The 19,687-nt window shown below is 42.1% G+C and overlaps 1 protein-coding gene across 1 annotated transcript in view; it reads right to left on the reverse strand.

Moving 5' to 3' along the window:
• Positions 1 to 19,687, reverse strand: part of TDRD5 (tudor domain containing 5) — a 189,947-nt gene that overhangs the window by 77,980 nt on the left and 92,280 nt on the right. Inside the window, exons 10-11 of the mRNA XM_089686565.1 lie at positions 10,277 to 10,343; positions 7,646 to 7,846 (exon numbers count right to left, since the gene is read on the reverse strand). Coding sequence (XP_089542691.1) covers positions 7,646 to 7,846; positions 10,277 to 10,343 — 268 coding nt within the window. The remainder of the gene's footprint in view (positions 1 to 7,645; positions 7,847 to 10,276; positions 10,344 to 19,687) is intronic.

Here is a 19,687-nt window from a genome sequence, read left to right on the forward strand (position 1 = left end):
CTGTAACAATTATGCGCAATGGAACATGGAAGCTGTAAGCGACAGCCATCTTGTTAAGGTCTCAGCCATTTTGTTTTTCATAAACAATCATCTTTCTCCCCTCCTCCCTCCTCTTGAAAATGGAATTTGTGGCTGTAAGTTGTAACGAAATTCAAAAGAGCCTCTTATCTTAAATAAAACACAAATAGAGGCCAGCTCCAGAGCTGTAAACCGCTAATTAGTCTTGGCAGAATGTCTATTTTGAAAAGATACTTTCATCTGCCCTATCGTAAAACAATAACTCAGTCCAGCCTGTCACACATGACCTGTTAGGTCATTAGAGCTCTAGGAATGCAGAGTGTGCCATAAAACATCTATTCCACATTTACCAATTCTGCATACAATTCACAGAATTCAACAGGAACTGAACACATTAATATTAGGTATATATTTGAATAGAGCATATCATGCCGAACCAATCAAAGTCCTACATGGCTCTGTTAGCACGTAGAAAAGGGGAGAAAGCAGTCTCTTCCCTCCTGGGTGACAAAAATACGCTGTGTTTGGTATCCCTGGGTTTGAACTATAAATCTGAATATTAATCTGCCAGTTGCTAGAATACCACCTGCACATACTGGAGGTTATTAATATTAGTATGAAATTCTAGTTTGGACTTGGTCAAACTTGGTGACCTCCTAGCACCCATCCCTTAAACCGGATGATTGGTCAGTTGTTCTCAGGTGACATCCCTTTAACCACTTCAATACCGGGCACTTTTACCCCCTTCCTGCCCAGTTCAATTTTCAGGTTTCTGCACTCTCAAAATTTGAATGACAATTGCGCAGTTATGCAACACTGTACCCAAACTAAAATTTTATCATTTTGTGCACACAACTAGAGCTTTCGTTTGGTGGTATTTAATCATAACTAGGGTTTTTATTTTTTGCTAAATTATCAAAAAAAAAACAAAAAAAAAAAAAACACATTTTTGCTCTTCATACATTTAGGCCAAGATGTATTCTGCTACATTTCTTTGGTAAAAAATAACCCAAATCAGTGTTTATTATTTAGTCTGTAGGAAAGTTATAGAGTTCACAAACAATGGTATATATATGAAAATTGATCAATCCTGGAGTACTGACAGCCAATCTTTTTTCAAATTTCTTGAGGCCCAAAAATGTTAGAACAAATGTATTTCATAAGGGGCATGGTGAGTTTTTTTAAAGTTGTAATTTTTTTGTCATACTTTTTTGGAAAATAAAGAAATTACTTTCACAATTGTTTTTTTTTACATACTGTCACCAGTGCAGTACAGCGTCATCATATAACTGGTGTGGCGGTGATCAGGGACACTGGTGACAGTACGAGAAAAAGCATTTTTTTTAAATGTTTTAATTATTTTTTATTACATTTTTTTCTCTACCATAGTAACATTGTACTACTTTGGGGAAGTGATAGGTATTTTTTTTTTTTTTTTTTTTTTTACACAATTTGACTGCTTATGGCAAAGAATTTCTCTCTTATAATCAAGCATTTAACTGAATGCAATCGATTCAATCAGCTTTTTTTGTTGTGATTAGGTGTGGTTGGCCACGGCTAATCACATGACACAGATGGGCTGTGACTGGCCCAGACTGTGCATGTGATCACTGTGACCATTCACATCTAGACATATTTGTATACAATGGATGGCATGAAAGGAAGCCATCCATTGTATACAACTGTCATGTGACCTGCTGTGATTGGTCACAGCAGGTCACATGGTACTGACAACGGGGGTCGGTATGCAGATCTGTCATCAGCTGTGCCCGAGGTACACAGCCGGTGACAGATCTTGCCACAGCGTGGCCTTGCAAGCACACGCAAAGCGCGATCTGGGAAGAATGTCACATGACGCCCTCCCGGAGGGAAGAGAGGTTCGTCCAGCCGTCATTTGACTATAGGCCAGGCGGGAAGTAGTTAATATCATAGAAAAGGACTGACAGGCATAGTGAAGGGGAACTCTCATTTAACATCAATCAAGAAACATCTTAACGGACTTGACAGCCAAGGCTACATTTTTTCTCTGATAATTGGACTCTGCTAAACCAGGACTTTGCAAGTATTTTGCCTTCATAACTCCTTTCTTTTATTTCTCTGTTGCTTTACTGTTCTCTTTATGTCTTTGTAACACATTTTTCTGTAAATATTTTAATTTCACCATTTTGACCTTTTTAGTAATAAACCCTATTTTGAAAAGCGTTGAAAAGGTCTCTAAAGTATTTAATGCAAACTAAAGAATCCGTTTCTTGAAGAGTGCTACAATATGTAATATTCCTCTGAATATACCTGTGTGTGGTGACAGTGTGTGTTGCAGAGCGCTTATGCTAAAATTATAGTGTTATTGCTAGGATTTGTGAGTTTCCTCCTTCTCTGTAAAAAGGCGGTGGTGGCAGTGTGAAGGGTTAATTGCGTAATTCACCTAACCCAGTGACAATCGCTCTCAGGCTGCTGGCACACAGATTGTGGTCCCGCGAGCTTGAAAATCTTTGTGCAGGGTGCAGCTGAGAGTGGCACTGTTACGCAAGTGACAGAGTGGTGCGACATTGACTGGTCCTTTGTCACGAGTTGGTGAGAAGGGTAGGGGTTGGACTCTGCATTCCGTCACACCTTCTTACCTCCAAAGACTCCTTTCTAGAGGTCCAGTCTCATCTTAAATCATTTTTCTCTAATGATGTTGGCTCGGTCTCCTTGGCGATCATCCTCTGGGAAGCTCACAAGGCCATAATTCGAGGTCACGTAATTCAGCTGGCTTCCAAAAGGAAGCGTATGAGAGAATGCAGATATCGGGAACTTTCCCAGCAACTATAATATATTAATAGTAAAGGTCCGATCCGAGCATGTAGGCCCTTTACAAAATATCTAGAGTGGGTGACTGGGGACAAAGAGAAGGCTAATGTATTAAATACCTTCTTCAGCTCTGTGTATACAAAGGAGCATGGGGGAGTTCTTGTCCATAATGGCCATGGTATTGACACAGCTCCATATGATCCACATCGGCTCACAATTGATATGATCCAAAAATATTTAGACAGAATAAAGGTGAATAAAGCACCTGGACGAAATTACATACACCCACGGGTCCTTAAAGAATTGAGCTCTGTCATTTCAAAGCCATTGTTTCTAATTTTTAGGGACTCTTTAATGGCTGGCATTGTACCACTGGATTGGCGTAAGGCCAATGTGGTACCAATATTTAAAAAGGGGTCAAAATCTTTACCAAGTAATTGTAGACCTGTTAGTTTAACTTCTATAGTTGGGAAGATACTGGTGAGTTTAATAAAAGACCACATATGAGTTCTTGCTGGAAAAAAATATTTTAAGCAACAGGCAACATGGATTCATGAAAGACAGAACTTGTCAAACAAATCTGATTTCTTTTTATGAGGAGGTTAGCGAAACCTTGGACAGAGGGGTGGTGTTGGATGTGGTATACTTGGATTTTGCAAAAGTATTTGAAACAGTTTCCCACACATGGCTAATGTGTAAGGTAAAGTCTAGGGGCTTGGAAAAATCTGTATGTAAATGGATATAAAACTGGCTAAAAGTTTGTATTCAGAGAGTAGTGGTTAATGATTCATACTCTGAATGGTCTAGGGTTGTCAATGGTGTTCCCCAAGGTTCAGTGTTGGGACCCTTACTTTTTAATATATTTATATACAATATAGGTCTGGGATAAAAAAATCCATTTCAGTCTTTGCAGATGACACCGAGCTTTGCAGTGGAATAACGTCCTTACAGGATGTCTCCAATTTACAAGCCGACCTCAATGCACTGTTTAATTGGGCAACTATGTGGCAAATGAGGTTTAATGTTGATAAATGTAAGGTTATGCACTTGGGGGCTAAGAATATGCATGCATAATACATACTAGGAGGGGTACAACTGGGGGAATTTATGGTGCAGAATGATCTGGGCGTTCTGGTAGATCACAAGCTTAATAATGGCATGCAATGCCAAGCTGCGGTTTCTAAAGTGAGCAAAATCCTCTCTTGTATTAAAAGAGGTATAGACTCCAGAGAGAGAGATATCATTTTACCCCTGTACAAATCATTAGTAATACCTCATCTGGAATATGCAGTTCAGTTTTGGGCACCAATTCACAAAAAGAAAATTGGGGAACTGGAGAAAGTACAGAGAAGGGCAACCAAACTGATAAAAGAGGCATGGAGGAGCTCAGCTATGAGGAAAGATTAGAGGAACTGAATTTATTCTCTCTTGAGAAGAGGAGATTAAGGGGAGATACGATCGATATGTATAAATACATCAGTGGTTCCTATAGTGAACTTGGTGTAGAGCTTTTCACAGAGGACAAGGGGGCACTCTTTACGTCTGGGGGAAAATAAATTTAATCTCCAAACACAGAAAGGTTTCTTCACAGTGAGAGCTGTGAAAATGTGGAATAGACTCCCTCAAGAGCTGATTCTGGCCAGCTCAGTGGATTGCTTTAAAAAAAGGCCTGGATTCTTTCTTAGATACACAGAATATAACTGGATACTAACATTTATAGGTAAAGTTGATCCAGGGAATATCCAATTGCCTCTAGGGGGATGAGGAAGGATTTTTTTCCCTGCAGGAGCAAATTGGATCATGCTGTGCTGGGGTTTTGTTTTTGCCTTCCTCTGGATCAACCGTGGGTATAGGATTATAACTTTTTTTTTTTTTTACTGGTTGAACTGGATGGAATTTTGTCTTTTTTCAACCAGACTAACTATGTAACTGGCTCTTGCAGATGCCACTTGTAAATCTCATCCTACGGCCCCCAATCGAGAAAAACATGACTCCTTAGCAGCCGAACTGGATCTCCTTGCAAATAAACAAGCTGAGAAGGCCCTCAGATGGGCCAACCATAAATAATATATCAGTGCTAACAAACCGGGTACAATGCTGGCTAGAAAACTGAATGCAGTGTCCCGCTCCCACAAACTGATCCACCTACATTCTGCCCAAGGAGACTTGACATCGGACCCCGCTAAGATCACATCTTCCTTTGCAAGCTTTCTCTCTAAGTTGTATGATAAACCGCCTCCCTTCCCTGTTGATCTCGCAGACCAATTTTTCCAGGACCTTCGCCTTTCTGCCTTCTCCCAGACCACTCAAGAAACAATTAATTCTGACATATCTGAACTGGAGGTAACTCGAGCCATCAAATCCATCCGTACCTCAAAAGCACCTGGTCCGGATGGCTTTTCAGGTCTCTACTACTGGAAATTCTCTACTATTCTCACTCTGTATCTGTCTGCGTATTTCATTGCCCTAAAGCAGGGTTCTCTACCTTCCTCGGATTCTTTACGAGCACACGTGACCATGATTCCCAAGTCCCACAAGGAGGCCTTTCGATCCACAGGCCTTTCGTCTCATTTCCTTACTGAATGAAGATGTGAAGATTTTGGGAAGGATTTTAAGTTTCCGCATCAACAAATATCTGTGCTCCCTTGTTCACAAAGACCAGGTGGGTTTTATGCCGGGCCGCCAAGCCAGTGATAACATTCGGAAAGTGATCCACTTGATCCATCTATTGAACCACCGCAAGATCCCAGGTTTTCTTCTCTCCCTTGACATTTACAAAGTGTAATGGAACTGACCCAGTCTGCGCTTGGGTACTTCCGTTATAATACCGCTTCCCTGTCCGAACATTGACCACAGCTGACCAAACAAGACTACACGACACAAGTCTGTCTGAACATGGAACTCTTTATTTGAAACTCGAACTGGATTTTTATACACTCGGGAAAATCCCCCCTCCCTGCATAAGGACACAGGGCGGGGCAATCTACACTTAGCAAGAGACACACAGGTATTCAAACTTCACACCAACAGACAGTCCCATCAGGAGAGAGGGCTGCTGGAGACCCCCCCCCCCACTAAGCTAATACACAAACACATACATCCCATAATAGTTTACTGCCAAGCAAGACACACAATAGAACAATGGGATGCAACCACATGGCGGTAGACAATCAACAACCCCCCCAATCCAATATTAGGACAGATCACCCTGTACCCCTAACAGGCACAGGGTGACTTACACATAATAGGGATATGAGGAGCTGAGACAGGGGTCTCCCCACCTCTCTAAAGTGAGCTGGGTTCCATGGGCCTCCCATCCAAAGTGACTCCTGTCACACAAAGCCTTTGATTCCATGTCATGAGATTACCTCCGTTATGTTTTGGAGAGATGGGGCTTTGGGAATTCAATTTTGACTTGGATCTCCGCCCTCTACTCCTCCCCCACGGCTCAGGTTAAATATTTCGGTCACCTTTCCACCCCATTCCCCATATATTGAGGCACCAGGCAGGGGTGTCCGCTATCCCTGATTTTATTCATCTTGGCACTTGAACCCTTAGCCATAACACTTTGGGACAGCCCTAACGTTACGGGTATTCCCTAAGCAGGCACACATTACCAGGTGAACCTTTTTGCAGACGATGCTCTCTTAATGTTAACCAACCCCATTACTACTCTTCCAAACCTGCAATCTCTTCTATCCCATTTTTCCGCATTATCAGGTCTCCACATTAACCCTCAAAAAACTATGTCTTGAATGTCTCACTTTCTCCCTCTATGGTGACATACATTCAGGCGAGCTACCCCTATCGGGTGGTTTCCTCGCTAGATTATCTGGGTGTCAAGCTGACTCCTTCCTATGCCACTCTTTATGCGACCAATTACTACCTATTACTGAGACATGTCACCTCTCTTTTGCGCTCTTGGCAATTCCCCTCTCTATCCTGGATTGGGCACATTCACGCAGTAAAAATAACCCTACTCCCTAAAATATTATACTATTTAAGAACCCTACCAATTTGAGTAACCTCCTTTTTATGCTTGCTACAGAATAGACATCTCTCCTTTATTTGTGCCTATAAGAACCCCAGGGTGTCGCGCCACATCTTGAACACCCATAGAGTGAGCGGAGGCCTAAGAGCTCCTAATGCCTCCAAATACTACATGGCAGCACAAATTTCCCAACTCTCTCTCCTTCACGCTTCAACGGACATCCCTTTTGGGTACTTCTAGAGCTCCCCAACAGCTCCCCGGTCCCTATGGTGGTGCTCCTTAGACTCCCCCATAAGCTTCGTGCCGCTCCTCTTAGCCCTCTAATGATTCACAGCCTGCGCATCTCGGACTCAGTTCATTACTCAGGTAATCTCACGTCTCCTTTTCTGTCTCTCCTCCCTCTTCTCAAAAACCCCCTAAAAAACCGATTCCCCCATCCACACATTCAAGGTGGATGGGGGAATTACTATCGCTGTGCTACTATATTCTGCCAGCCAGGAGTCTTCCCCCCCCCCCACATCAGAATTCAATGATCATTTGGGAAAAAAAACAGCAGGTTTTGTACAACCAGTTAGGCCTTACAAGGATCGAAATTTGACTAGTCCCTGTTGAACCAGATGAATTTCGATCCATGCATGGCTGGCCTAACTATGATAAAAACTACAAAACACACCACTAAGGTCAACAGGTACAAGTTCCTGGTGATGCGATTGGTTGCTATGCCTAGTATCTTCAATTTATTTTCTAAGAAATTCTTCTAAATCAACCTCATAATACTTACTATACTAAAATTGTCCTTAAGATTGGTGTGAAGATAAGCACAAGTTTTCTTTCTTTTCTGCTTACCTTGTAGTATCCTGTGTCTTGGACCATGCTAGCAAGGCCACGATTTATCAGTAACTGGTGCAGATACACATCTTCGTCAGTTGAGGTATCACAAAGATACAAATGTAGCCGGCCTAACACGTACTGTAGCACAACGCCAACTAAAGGACAACATATGCAGTATTGCTGAAAAATATTCATCACTTCAGGTGACCAGCAATCCTGTGAACAAAGTTTAAGAACTGTTAAAAGAAAGATGACATGGTCTTGGTTTTCAATTTAACATTACACTGTTCAACAGGTAAAAAGTTTTGGGCATAAAATTAGCTAATCTTACATAATTTTGGGGTGCTGAAAACGAAAATGACCCTAAAAAATGTTGATTGGCTCTAGTTTCCATGATATATTCACCCATCTAATGACGTAAGCCATTCAAAATTATGATGCAACTTCAGCTGCATATTGCGCAATTGATACTGGTGACCAATATAAAATTGCATGTATACTGAGATGATGCAATATTAGCCTTTAATTGCATCACTTCACTGCATAAAAGCTGCAGTATCTGTAGCTGATTGTAGTTCGACAGCGTCTTTACATTTCGTTTTATGCTTATATAGGCTACTCAGTAATGCCTCGAACTTGTGTGAATAAAGCAGATAATTTCTGCTTTATCTGCGGGGAAATAACTTTTATCTCACAAAAAAGGAGGATAACAGGAATGATTAAGAAAGCCTACAACTTGTATTTTGGCTGCAAGATAGGAGACCAGGACAAGAGCTGGGCACCACATATATGCTGCAATTCTTGTGGGACGGCACTGGAGCAATGGTTGAATGGAAAAAAGGCATCTATGCCTTTCGCTGTGCCAATGATTTGGAGAGAGCCAACAGATCATGTTAGTAATTGTTACTTTTGTATGGTGCCTCCAACAAAAGGGCTAAATAAGAAGAAAAAGTTATCTGTGCACTATCCAAATATTCCAACGGCAATACGTCCAGTTCCTCATGGAGAGGGGCTACCAATTCCTAAAGCACCAGAATCCTTCATGGTTGAGTCAAGTGAGGAAGAACCTGAAGCGTGTAGTCGTCAACCTCACATGACCCAGACTTTCTTCCATCCACACCCACTGAACCACACCTCATTACACAAGTGGAATTGAGCGATCTTATCAGAGACCTGGATCTTCCGAAGAACAAGGCAGAGCTTTTGGGGTCAAGACTACAACAGTGGAATCTCCTAGCAAGTGATGTTCGTACGTTTTTCTACCGTCATCGTCAGAAAGATCTGATCCCATTCTTTGTCCAGGAAGGTGATATTGCTGTATGTAACAATGTTCATGGTTTAATCTCAGCCATCGGCGTATGCTATGATCCCGATGAGTGGAGGCTGTTCATTGATGCTTCAAAGGCGAGTCTTAAAGCTGTTTTGCTCCATAATGGCAATCAGCTGCCGTCAGTTCCAGTTGCTTACGCAGTTTCAATGAAAGAAACGTATGATAACTTGAAAGAGCTTTTAAGGTGCATCAACTATGATGAACATCAATGGTCGATTTGTGGTGACCTGAAGGTGATTGCTATCCTACTTGGACTTCAAGGTGGATATACTAAGTACTGCTGCTTCCTCTGTGAGTGGGACAGTCGTGCAAGAGAAATGCACTATGCCAAAAGAGACTGGCCATTACGCCAGTCATTGCAGCCTGGAGAAAAAAATGTTAACTATCCAGCAATTGTAGACAGCAATAAGATCTTATTAGCTCCATTACACATCAAGTTGGGATTAATGAAAAACTTTGTTAAGGCAATGGACAAGAATAAAGCAGGTTTCAAGTACCTGATTAGCAAATTTCCAGCACTTAGTGCTGCAAAAATAAATGAAGGAGTCTTTGTTGGGCCACAGATTCGTAAACTTATTCATGATGATGAGTTTCTTTCGTGGAAAGGAAAAGGCTGCCTGGACAGCATTTGTATCAGTGACATCAAATTTTCTTGGAAACAATAAAACACCAGACTACAAGAAAGTGGTAGAAAAACTCATCCAGACTTACAGAAATCTGGGTTGCAACATGTCTCTAAAAATTCATTTTCTACACTCGCATCTGGATTTTTTCCCACCAAACTGTGGAGCAGTGAGTGATGAACACGGAGAGCGCTTCCATCAAGACATTGCAGCTATGGAAAGAAGATATCAAGGTAAATGGAGCCCATCAATGCTTGCTGACTATTGCTGGACAGTTGTAAGAGATAGCCCTTTCCTCGAATACAAGAGAAAAGCCAAGAGAAGCAAAACCGACACAAACTGAAGACAAAACTAGTGAGAATCCTAAGTATTAAAATGATTCAACTTAGCTTATGGCTATAATTTTTCTTGGTAATCCTATGCAATATATTATGCCATTTAGGCTTTGTTATGTAGTCAATATCACTTGCTTTATATTTGTGGAAAGACATCTATCTATATAATTATTGTGCATTATGTAGTCATTACGCCTATAGTAGAAAACTTTCCGTTTACAGAAAAACTAGAGCCAATTGACAAATTTCATTGTTATATTTGAACTCAGAATGTGAAATTCATTAAGAAATGGATCCTTTTGTTTCCAAAACTGGCAAAAAATAAAAATTTGTTGAACAGTGTTATCAGTATCATTACCTTTACTGGTTTCAGGAAAGCTAGTGAAGAAGGCACTGCCTGGGCAGGTAGCTTCATATAGCAAGCCCTGGATGCGGGAAAAAATACAAAGATATGGATTTAGCAGAATACATTTTAGAAAGCATTATATTAAAACACAAGTTTATTAATAATTAAGGATTAAAGTATAACTAAAGGGAAATCTTTTTTTATTGTTTTGGACAGAGTGGAGAGGGATTAGAACACCTGTCAGATTTTTATTATGGTCTGTGCCCCATTAGGGAGCTGTTTACCATTATCACAGAAAGTGAAAGCAAAAGTCACAAATTTTGGATTGTCCCCCAGAAAAGTAATAGAGGGGAAAGCTTCCAATGGGGACACTAGTTCTGGCCCCAGTGGATTCCCTTTATTTGCAGGGATTTCCTCTTATTTCCCGTTTTGGCTTTGGGACAGGAAGTGAAGGTAAATCTCCCCAATGGGACACAGATGGCATAAAAAAAAATTCTGACAGGGAGTCTAAACCTTCCTTACTCTATCCAAACTGAATAAGAAAGTTTTGCTTATACTGTAGTTCTTCTTTAAAGGATAAGTGCACCTTTTCAAACATACTACAGCCATATTCAAGCTGTAACATGTTACAATCGATCAGACTGCCCCCTGCTTTGACAGCTAGTGGAGGATCTTATCCCCCCTCGTTAGCTGTCAAATTTTAAAAAACACGTCCGTGCAGGGCTCTGCCCACCCAGCCGCGTCACTCACTCACATTGTTCTGTGAATGAGAGACTACAAGTCCCGACAGCCTTAGCAACTGTCAGCTTGTAGTCCTCACTGAACTACCAGTGTGGAGTGTCGTGGCAGTTCACTGATTTATCCTGTCAGTATATCTGCTTGCTCGAAAATCCCATACCGGCAAGCAGATATACTGACAGATCTGCAGAAGACCTGCATAGCACCAGCGATCTGCAATCGCAATGCAATGCTTTACAGGCTCCTGCAGACAAAAATTATAAATTCACATTTTCTTACCTGCAAAAAAATAAAAATAAAATGTGCATTTACTATTTTTCACTAAAAGGTGAACTTATTCTTTAAGACTAGAACATATTTTAGTACTGTGATTCTGTGGTAAACTGTGTTAAAATGTTGTCTGCTGTTTATACTGTAGATTGGCAATCTGATTTAATTAGTTTTTGGATGATTCAATACACTTAAAACTGAAAAATACTATAGGCTTTCCATGTATGGACGTACACCTGCCTGGAGGTCAACTTTCTTGCCTTCAGGTTAGAAATGAAAGAATCAAAAACACCCTTATCGCTTTAACAACTATGGAATCAAAGCCAAACGCCCTAAAGAGGAATGGGAGATCAGACCATGTTAAGAGCAAATCTGGCCAATCTGGATGAGGCTACAGCTCATCTGCCAAGAGATTCAGTGTCCATGTTCATCTTGGCTAAGCCAGTGCAAATAGAATAACCTGGTTCTGGACACAGTGTGCTGTGGAATCTGGATGCCAAGAGCTCCACATCTGGTGTCTTTAGGCACCTCTGCAAACGTATTCAGGTGATGATTGGAATTTGAAAGTCTGCCCAAGACCAGATCATGTACACTTCTTTCTGAGCAGTGCGATTTCTTGTCCCTCTTTGATGGACAGCTGCACCCTGATGGTGAGGCCCTGAAGGTGGATAAACCAGTGTAGGAGAGCCAGCCAAATCACCCAAAGTTGCAGAAGGTTGATGAGCGACTTCCCCTCCTCTGTTGATCACGTTCCTTGGACTGAAAGGTTTTTCAGAACATCTCTCTAGCCCGACAGGCTCGCATTTGTTGTCAGGACCTTGCAGTTAAATGGAAGGAAGGGTATCCAGCATCTGCATGGATATCCACCATTCCTAAGCCCACCTGGTATTAGGAATCAGATGCTTTTGGCAGATCCAAGAACCCCTGACATTTATCCATGACTGACAGGATTTTGAGCTGCAGAGCTCTGGAATGAAACTAAGCATAGAGGACCACAACAAAGGTGGCAACTATCTTCTTCTGCACCTTCATTCATATCTGAATTGGGAGACTTTCCAACAATCCCAGGGACTCCATCTGGGATCCAAGAGACAGGCATTTCACTTGTGGAAGCAGTACTTTTGCCTATGCCATGTTCAGTACCAAGCTTAAGTACTCATGACATTGTGTCAGAACCAAGGCCAACATCTCAAGGCTCAGATCCTAGAGAAGCCAGTCGTCCATGTATTGCACAATGGGGATACCCTGGATCCTCAACAACCCCAAAACCAGAGTAAACACCATGACAAACACTTTGGGAGCTGTGTACATGTTGAAGGGCAACATCACAAACATTCAACTACATACTAGCGATCCTCCACTGCAAATCACAGAAAATGTTGGTGAGCAAACTGTTCCTACCTAAGAAAAGGATCCACTTCAGAAAGCCTCTAACCTCTTATCCGTGGCATCTTATCCACTGGGTCAACATCCATTTGTTTGTAGGTTAGTGGTGGGCAAAACGCTTCGGTGGTGATAACAGCTTTGGATTAGCCCAATCTACATTCATCACTTCCTGCAAGGATGCACTGGAAAAGACTGGTTCTTCTTTGGTGGCTGCCAGGACCCAAAACCAGTGACTTTAGGGGAAGAGGACTGCAAGTGTCAACTTCACACAAGTGCACACCACATCTGCTAAGAAATCCACTATAGTCTTCTGTGTCTAAGACAGTTGTGGACACAGAGATTTCCTGAGAGGATTTGTCTAGAGGATTCTCAGTAGATCCCACCTAATCCTTATCATAGAGTTTCCTCCGACACCTCATCCTCCAAAAATAAAATTTGCAAATAAAAAAAAAACCCCAAAAAACTGAAAGTATGCACAGAAGACCATGTAGCGCGGCCTCACACAGTTGTGCTACAGAGGCTAAGCTCCTGAAAAGCCCAGGAAAATTCTACGAATCAGGTGCAGTGAGCACAAGAGTGTAGGAGGAGGGTTTTGCTCAAGAGCCAAAGCTCTTGCAATCAATTTCCTTATTCATCATGCAATGGTGGATTTTGAAACAGAATGCCCCTTGCAAGGTCCCAAGGAGAGAACAAACAGGGAATCCATTTTTCTGATGGGACAGTAGGTTTCAGGTATACTCTTAATTGCTCTGACTACATTCTAGCAATGTACTCAGAGTTCCTTTGAGTCCTTAGGAGCAGGGCACAAGGATGAATATATAAAAAATAGTGAGCGCTCTCATAAATGTCAGCAGCTGGATCACTTTAGGCAACCATAATGCCTCAAACATAAACAATCAATCTCAAAACAATAGAGTGCAGCGCTTAAAAAGATGAAAAGTCAATAAGGTGATAATCTAGTATCCACAATGGTACACTGTAGAAATACGGATTCCCACGGCCTCCACTCTGTCAAAATAACAGAAATGCGCACTCACCGGAAACGCATGGGTTATGCGCATGTGTGATCATGCATCACAGGCAATGGGTACATCAGAAGCCAGGCAGCCAGGCATCTCCCTCACGGTGGGTCATCACAGACTCCTAAGACAGGTCCAGGGGGTCCCCTTAAGGTCAGCCAGGTGCTTCAGGAAAAAACCTCCTCTCAGGATGGCAAAGTTCTTTCTCTATGGGAGTGAAAGCTCCAGACAGGAGCCCCAGAAAACAGATGCCCAAGATAGTGTAGTATGTCCAAAAAATGAATGTTTATTTATAAAAGCAACAGGGCAGTATGCATGTGGTACATCATGTGAAAAACAAATACAGCAGTACTGACCCCAGTAATGATGGCCGCCGGGCCTCCTCGTGGCTCCGGCGGTGGAATGACGTCACGCTCTGCACAGTTCCTCCTTAACAAAGTGAAAAGCCAGAGGCCTTTGAAAAAGGATGGACAGGGCCTACACCTGCACTTTAAGGGTGCTTAGAGACATTTGATATGACCAAGACCTGGTTGTAGGAAGGCTGGAACAAGAAGCACAGATCTCTGGAAATGAATTGACAGTGTTGACCATATAAGATTTCCAGGTGCAATAAAGGAGCTTCCTGGAAGTGGCTTTTCTTGCTTTCAGCAACATAGGGATCAGCCTCAGAAATCTATCTGCTCTTCAAGACCTAGGTTTCAATAGCCATGAAATTAAAGCCAGAAACTGGGAAGCAGAATGGAATACAGGACCTACAGACAGCAGATCTGACCTGCTAGAAAGGGGCCCGAATGTCTGCTAGAAGTCTAAAGTATGTCTATGTTGGATTTTTAGACACATATAATACTTCTAGTGTCTTGAGGCGATTATGAATGAAAGAGCCATTGAAATAAAAAATGAAGTGTGATTTTATTCTATCACACAATGGTGTAAAATAACAATGTAAAGCGTATTATGAACAGTTCCATGTAGATAAAACTACTGTAAAAATAACAAGCAAACGTTTAAAGATAAAGTCACCATTTTTAGGTATTAAAGTACGGCCATGTGCTGTTCTGTCCTTCATGTGATCTTGTCTTGTCCAACACAGAGTCCAAGTAAGAAGACGGAAATGACGTTAATGACTAATTCTTGTCTTGCAGCACCTGTTCCAGCATCTCAGAAAGTTCTTATGAACAGCCATGTGTGTGTGTGTTAGAATGTCAGTATTAGCGTGTGAGTGCCAGACTGTCCGTTGTCTCATGATCTTTTATGAGGCAAATTTACGTCATAGTTAGTGATCTTAATACCTTCTATGGAAATGATCACTGCTTAGCAAAGCCAGCCTATGATAAGGAAGCTGATGCTATACATATGATGTTTGATGGACAGGAACATATGTATGTAACCCTCAGCTATATATTTAAAGAATAATATAGCTTAAGAACATATCAATGTATAATCACTAAACTATATACGTATCAATGTTAGAAACGTATACTAAATACACACAGATACTATTAAAATACGTAATGTAATAGTAAGTCACTTCTAATAACCTTGACATAACTACCAGCCTAAATATAGTATACTCAGCCTTCAGCTGGTATAGCTGCCTCAGCTAACTTACCCATATATACTGTCTCAGCTTAACTTGTATATCTTTTGGTCTCAGCTATAATTGAAGAATTGTAATACTACCATTTGTCAAAAGACCATTCACACATATTAATATTAATTATGACTAATCATAAAAACCAAATATTTTGCAAGCTTGCCATCAATATAAGTGCCGAATCATAATTTAGATTTATTAACAGTCTATATCTGGTTCTTTTGGGACAACTTGGCAAAATTAGAATGACCTTGTCTCTCTCTCATCTCTTGCTCTGTTATTTTTGGAGCAGATTAGGCAGAATTTGAACCGGAGGGAAGCCAAAGATCAGCCTGTGCCAAGACCTGGGGATTAACAAGATATCCAAGGCTAGATGATCCCTGGTTCTAGCAACAAATAGAGGTAGCTTGTTGTTGAATTAGAGGCCTGGTTGGCAACATCTGGAAACCCCCATCTTTGGCAGACCAGACTGAACACAACTGGCTGATGAGACCAGTAGAACATCACTATACAGTGAGAGTCTGTCCACAAGAATCTGGTTTACTTCCTTCAAAATAGCCAGGCAGGGATAACCCGACTACTCCGAGCTCAAGAATGTTGATAGAGTTTAGTTTTTGCGCTTGGTCATGTTCCCTATAGTGTCAGAGATTAAAACACTCTTCTCCAGCCTGACAGACTTGTGTCTGTTGTAAAAACATTCCAGTCGTATGGAAGGAAAGACTTCTCCAGTGCTAGAGCTGGGGTGGTGATCCACCAAGGTAAGGACATTCTTGCTAGGCTGGATAGGAGAATGGGTAAGTCCAGGGAAAGAGGGAAAGAGCCTGTTTTGTCATGCCAACACAATGTCTGCTGAAGAGCTCTTGAAAAAAATTGAGTGAGAAAGGAGGGGACCATTAGGTCTATAACTCTCTTGGTAAATTTATCTTGGACCTCATTTGTCAAGCAAAAGCTATCAAAGATTTGTTGACATTTATAACCCTGGAAAAAGATGGAGCAGCTGAAATGTGTTCTGGACATGTTCTGAGAGCTGCAAGCGAGATGAATCCCTCAGGAGAAGGTCAAGTACATAGCCTATAACTTGGACACCTTGAATTCTGAGAAGGGCAAGCTAAGGTGCCAAGACCTTTGGGAACATCCGGGGAGCATAGGATAGGCCAAAAGGCAGTGCAGCACACTAGAAGTGTTTTTCTGTCACTGCGAAGCATCATGGATGTCCATGGATGCCATGAATTCCACTTGTCTCAGAGACAAAATTACAGACCTTGCATATTCCAAGCAAAACTTTGAAATTTAAAGGAATCTGTTGAGGGATTAAGTCCAGAATAGGACAAATACTTCCACTGGGCTTTGGTACTGTGAACAGGTTTAGGTAGAATCCTTTGAACCTGTCTTGTGGTGGTACAAGCACAACCACTCCTTGGGACACAAGGTGCTTTTAGAGCATTCTTTAAATTTAACCGTCCATGGACAGTTTTTGGCTCATTTGAAAGAAGAAAAAAGGTGAGGTGGTAAAGTCTAATTCTATTTTGTACCCCTTGGAAACCACAGATTGAACCCACAGATTTGGGATATCTGTGACCCAGAGAAAGGCAAACAGACATCCCTCTGTTTGGGTGCGTTTTCATTGTGAAAAGGGGTTTGGGTTAGGCTTGGTGGCCTTTGTGGGCCACACCTTGAGCCAAAAGGAAGGACTAAAGATGCTCTTCATTTAGGAGAGCTAGGGGTTGCTGAAGTCAGATTCCGCTGTGAAAGTAAAACCTTCCCACATGTAACCTCTTTCATAAATTGGTCAAATGCCTTACCAAACACACATCTTTCCTTGGAAGGGCTTATGTGTAAAGCACGTTTTGAAAGCAACTTCAGCTGTCCAAGCTTTAAGCTTTCAAGATTCTGCATGTGAGTGAAGAGTAGAGCCATTCTGGAGATTTGTCTCAGTGAGACCTGGCTACAGGCCTGGGCCTGCCAGGTCAAAGATTCTCAAGAGAGATTTTTCTGCAGGATCTTTGAAAGAATAAGAAAATTCTTCAGTAGGTATAGTGAGATACCTGAAGTGGTTGTAAACCCAAAAAACTGAAAACTGAAATGACCAGTCTACCTCACACAGCACAGCAGCAGAAGTCTTCTGTCCCCAGTTTGGCCAGGAAAGGAGCAGCCAGTCATCTGAAATCCTCTTTTCTTTCCTACAGTGAAAAAACCCAACACATGACAAAAAAATTGTGTCACCCACCCCCTCTCCTGTGACTGACAGACTAATTAGGAGTCTCATGCATGAACATGACAGAAGGGGGCGTGTGGGAACGACAGGGGGTATCAGACTAAGTACAGCAGATATAAGCAACTGGGTTAAAGTCAAATGGCTACTAAAATTAATAACAGACAGGTAGGCATGTAATCACTACTGGTGTCTAGGCCAGGTGGAAGTGCCATAGTCTACCATAGAGGATAAGCCACTCCTTAGCCTGGTATGTCTGTTATCTATGTGAGTAGCCATTTGGCTTTTAGATAAAACCCAGTTGCTTTTACCTGCTGGCACCCCCTATTGTTCCCTTTTGTTTTTTACAGTGAGATACTTGTCTATGACAGAAATGGCAGGATCAGCCACAGGAAACACCCACTTCCTTTTAAACTCTTTTTCAACTGAACAGAATTCTCAGGGGAGAGACAGTCCTTTCAGGAGTGGTCCAATTGTCAGACTGCACATGCTTTCTTTTTGTGAACAGGAAATATTTTGCAGGTCTTTTTGTGCTCAAAGTGTCATGTTAAGATGGAGGAGTGTCAAGAAACACAATACTGATGCTTTTGCAGACAGAGACAATGAATTTTTCAATGTTTGCAAATGTGTTACATGAAGTTCCCTCTTCAATACAGTGACAATTTGAGGGACAGAAAACCTCAGCAGCTTCCTTCAATGCTGCCTCCATAGCCTCTTCATTTCCTTCTGTGTCTGCATCCTTTAGGGCTGGCATATTGTGATCTATGAAACAGGAGTAGAAGAAGAGGCATTTCTAATCCCCACACAGAGATGGCTGTATTAAGGCTGTAATCTGTTCTAGGAAATGTGACAGAGATGCAGAAAAACAGGATTGTTACGCACCATAAAATCCCTTTCTCTGAGTTCGACAAAGCCCTTCTATTCTTGACCATAGGGTTATATTGCCATCTACAAAAGTAGTAGGACCTGAGGCAGAAAAAACACCACACCACCTAAGGGCAGTCCTAACTAGTATATTCCCTGTCTGCTATAGGCAAGCCAGTTAGTCACCAAGAAGTAAAAGAGGATAGAAAAAACCCAAGAAGGGTGGGTGCTGTGTTATTCAATGAACGCAGAAAAAGTGGTTTTACGGTAACATAAAATCCCATTTTCGCTTACGTTCATTGACAGACAGAGCACTGCTATTCTTGACCATATGTACAACCCAAAGCAGCAACCAAAACATAGGCAAACCAAAGCATTGCAGAGGCAATGCAAACATGCCAAACCCCCACACAACCCTCTTCCCCCAAATAGGGGGAGCAAAGAACATTAAACAGCGAGCAAACCAGCAAGCGCATCAGGTGGTAGTTACGTGCAGACAATTAGGCAGCCACCCTGCAGTCTGGGACACAGACACCCAATGTTGGAATGCCCAAGCACCCAGGTGGGGTGTACCGTAACAGGGAAGGGAGAAGCGTGACTTTGACGGCAAGCATTCAAGTCGAGCAGAGACACAGAAGAGACCGCTAGGGCTTACCTCGGGCTGTCTGTGAGAACAAAAGATAGTCCAACCCTGGAAGGAAACCGTGGCAAACAATACACATGAACCGCCCGAACCACATCCAAGAAGCGGAAAGCAAGCCCCCAAGGATGCAAAGATCATGGACACAGGGAAGGCAGAACAATATCCTCATTGAGATGGAAATCCAAAACCACATACCTAGAAAGTAGGGACACAGACAAACACCTTATCCCTTTGCCAACTCAAATGGTCAGATTTGCAGGAGAAGGAAGCCAGCTGCGGCAACCGCTGTGCGGAAATAATGACAACCAAGATGAAGGCTTTGAGAAGGCAGAAGAGGGGGAAAACCCTACTGTTCTCAAATAAAGGCTGTCGGAGGCCTGAAAGAAACAAACTCAGGTCCCACAGCAAGAATGCAGAACACACAGGGGACACCATTTGGCAAACCCCTTGGCTGAAGGCACGAAGCAAGGCGTTCATGGTTAGGGACCGTTAAAGAAGATCACCAGGGCAGAACCTGGCCCTTCAGGGTACCTAAGGCATGCTTTTGATCAAAGACCAAAAACCAGAGCCACCGAGAAGGAGCGCAAATGGGTATCCATAGCCTTGTACCAGACGAAAATAAGCTTTCCAGGTGCGATGAGAAATCTAAGAGAGGCAGATTTGCATGTCAGCAACCTAGTAGGGACCACCAATCTGA

The sequence above is a fragment of the Staurois parvus genome, unplaced genomic scaffold, assembly GCF_062004578.1.
Source record: "Staurois parvus isolate SC_StPar_1 unplaced genomic scaffold, SC_StPar_1.0 ptg000402l, whole genome shotgun sequence".
NCBI lineage: Eukaryota > Metazoa > Chordata > Amphibia > Anura > Ranidae > Staurois > Staurois parvus.